Source organism: Hyalella azteca, unplaced genomic scaffold (genome assembly GCF_000764305.2).
Source record: "Hyalella azteca isolate HAZT.00-mixed unplaced genomic scaffold, Hazt_2.0.2 contig9753, whole genome shotgun sequence".
Taxonomy (NCBI): domain Eukaryota; kingdom Metazoa; phylum Arthropoda; class Malacostraca; order Amphipoda; family Hyalellidae; genus Hyalella; species Hyalella azteca.
Window position 1 is genome coordinate 136,672 of NW_025939815.1, and position 1,824 is coordinate 138,495.

Consider the following 1,824-nt stretch of genomic DNA (forward strand, 5'->3'; position numbering starts at 1 on the left):
TTTTACACCACCATTGTTTCAGCGCACCCTAACAGAATGTGACTTAATGTGTGCCTTCCATTAAGTCACATTCTGTTCTTTTCAGGATCGCCCTGACTCACTTTGTTCCTTTCAGCCTCGCCATGTCATACCTTGTTCATAAAAGCCTCACCCTGCCCCACCTTGTTCCCTTCCTTTCAGTCTCGATCCGCCCCACCCAACCCCACCCTATTCCCATTAGCCTCGCCCTGCTCCACCCAGCCCCTACTTGTTACTTTCACCCTCACCCTGCCCCACCTTGTTCCTTTCAGCCTCGCCCAGCCCCACCTTGTTCTTTTCAGCCTCGCTCAGCCCCACCCTGTTCTTTTCAGCCTCGCCCAGCCCCACCTTGTTCCTTTCGAAAGCTTCACCCTGCCTCACCTTGTTCCTTTCAGCTTCACCCTGCCTCACCTTGTTCTTTTCAGCCTCACCTAGCCCCACCTTTCTTTTTTCAGCCTCGCCCAGCCCCACCTTGTTCCTTTCAGCCTCACCCTGCCCCAACTTGTTCCATTCAGCCTCGCCCTGCCCCACCTTGTTCCATTCAGCCTCGCCCAGCCCAACCATGTTCCTTTCAGCCTCGCCCTGCCCCACCTTGTTCCTTTCAGCCTCCCCCAGCCCCACCTTGTTCCTTTCAGCCTCGCCCTGCCCCACCTTGTTCCTTTCAGCCTCGCCCAGCCCCACCTTGTTCTTTTCAGCCTCGCCCAGCCCCACCTTGTTCTTTTCAGCCTCGCCCAGCCCCACCTCGTTCCTTTCAACCTCGCCCAGCCCCACCTTGTTCCTTTCAGCCTCGCCCAGCCCCACCTTGTTCTTTTCAGCCTCGCCCAGCCCCACTTTGTTCTTTTCAGCCTCGCCCAGCTTCGTCTTGTTCTTTTCAGCCTCGCCCAGCCCCACCCTAATCCTTTCAGCCTCGCCCAGCCCCACCTTGTTCCATTCAGCCTCGCCCTGCCCCACCTTGTTCCTTTCAGCCTCGCCCTGCCCCACCTTGTTCCTTTCAGCCTCGCCCAGCCCCACCTTGTTCCTTTCAGCCTCGCCCAGCCCCACCTTGTTCCTTCCAGCCTCGCCCAGCCCCACCTTGTCCTTTTCAGCCTCGCCCAGCTTTGTCTTGTTTGAGTGGCCAGTGAGTGGGCCAGTGATTGGGCCAGTGAGTGGGCCAGTGAGTGGGCCAGTGAGTGGGCCAGTTAGTGGGCTAGTGAGTGAACTATTGTGTGGGTAAGAGTGGGTCTCGAGTGCGAGAAAGGGGCTTGGGTGGGGTTGCGGTAATAGAATGAGTGGGCTGTAGTGGGACGCTAATACCAATGTGAGTGGGCTAGAGTGAAATAGCGGTAGGTACTAAGGTAAGTGGGCTGGAGTGGATTTGCAGTACTAGGTAGAGTGGGCTGGAGTGGGGTGTTGGTAGTAGAGTGAGTGGGCTAGAGTGGGGTGCTAGTACTAAAGTGACAGCATTAGAGTGAGTGGGCTAGAGTGGGGTGCTAGTACTAAAGTGACAGCACTAGAGTGAGTGGGCTAGAGTGGGGTGCTAGTACTTGAGTGACAGCACTAGAGTGAGTGGGCTAGAGTGGGGTGCTGCCTTCACCTGGTGCTGCCTTCACCTGGTGCTGCCTTCACCTGGTGCTGCCTTCACCCGGTGCAGCCTTCACCCGGTGCAGCCTTCATCTGGTGCTGCCTTCATCTGGTGCTGCCTTCACCTGGTGCTACCTTCACATGGTGCTGCCTTCACCTGGTGCTGCCTTCACCTGGTGCTGCCTTCACCTGGTGCTGCCTTCACCTGGTGCTGCCTTCATCTGGTGCTGCCTTCACCTGGCGCAT

The 1,824-nt window shown here is 57.4% G+C and overlaps 1 protein-coding gene across 1 annotated transcript; it reads right to left on the reverse strand.

Annotated features, from left to right (window-relative positions):
• Positions 1-243: 243 nt before the first annotated feature.
• On the reverse strand, positions 244-1,824 carry LOC108664795 (A-kinase anchor protein 5-like). Its single transcript, XM_047882149.1, has 2 exons — positions 1,784-1,824; positions 244-1,216 (listed from the first exon to the last, which is right to left on the reverse strand). Exons 1-2 carry the CDS (start codon positions 1,822-1,824, stop codon positions 244-246), a joined length of 1,014 nt encoding a protein of 337 aa, XP_047738105.1.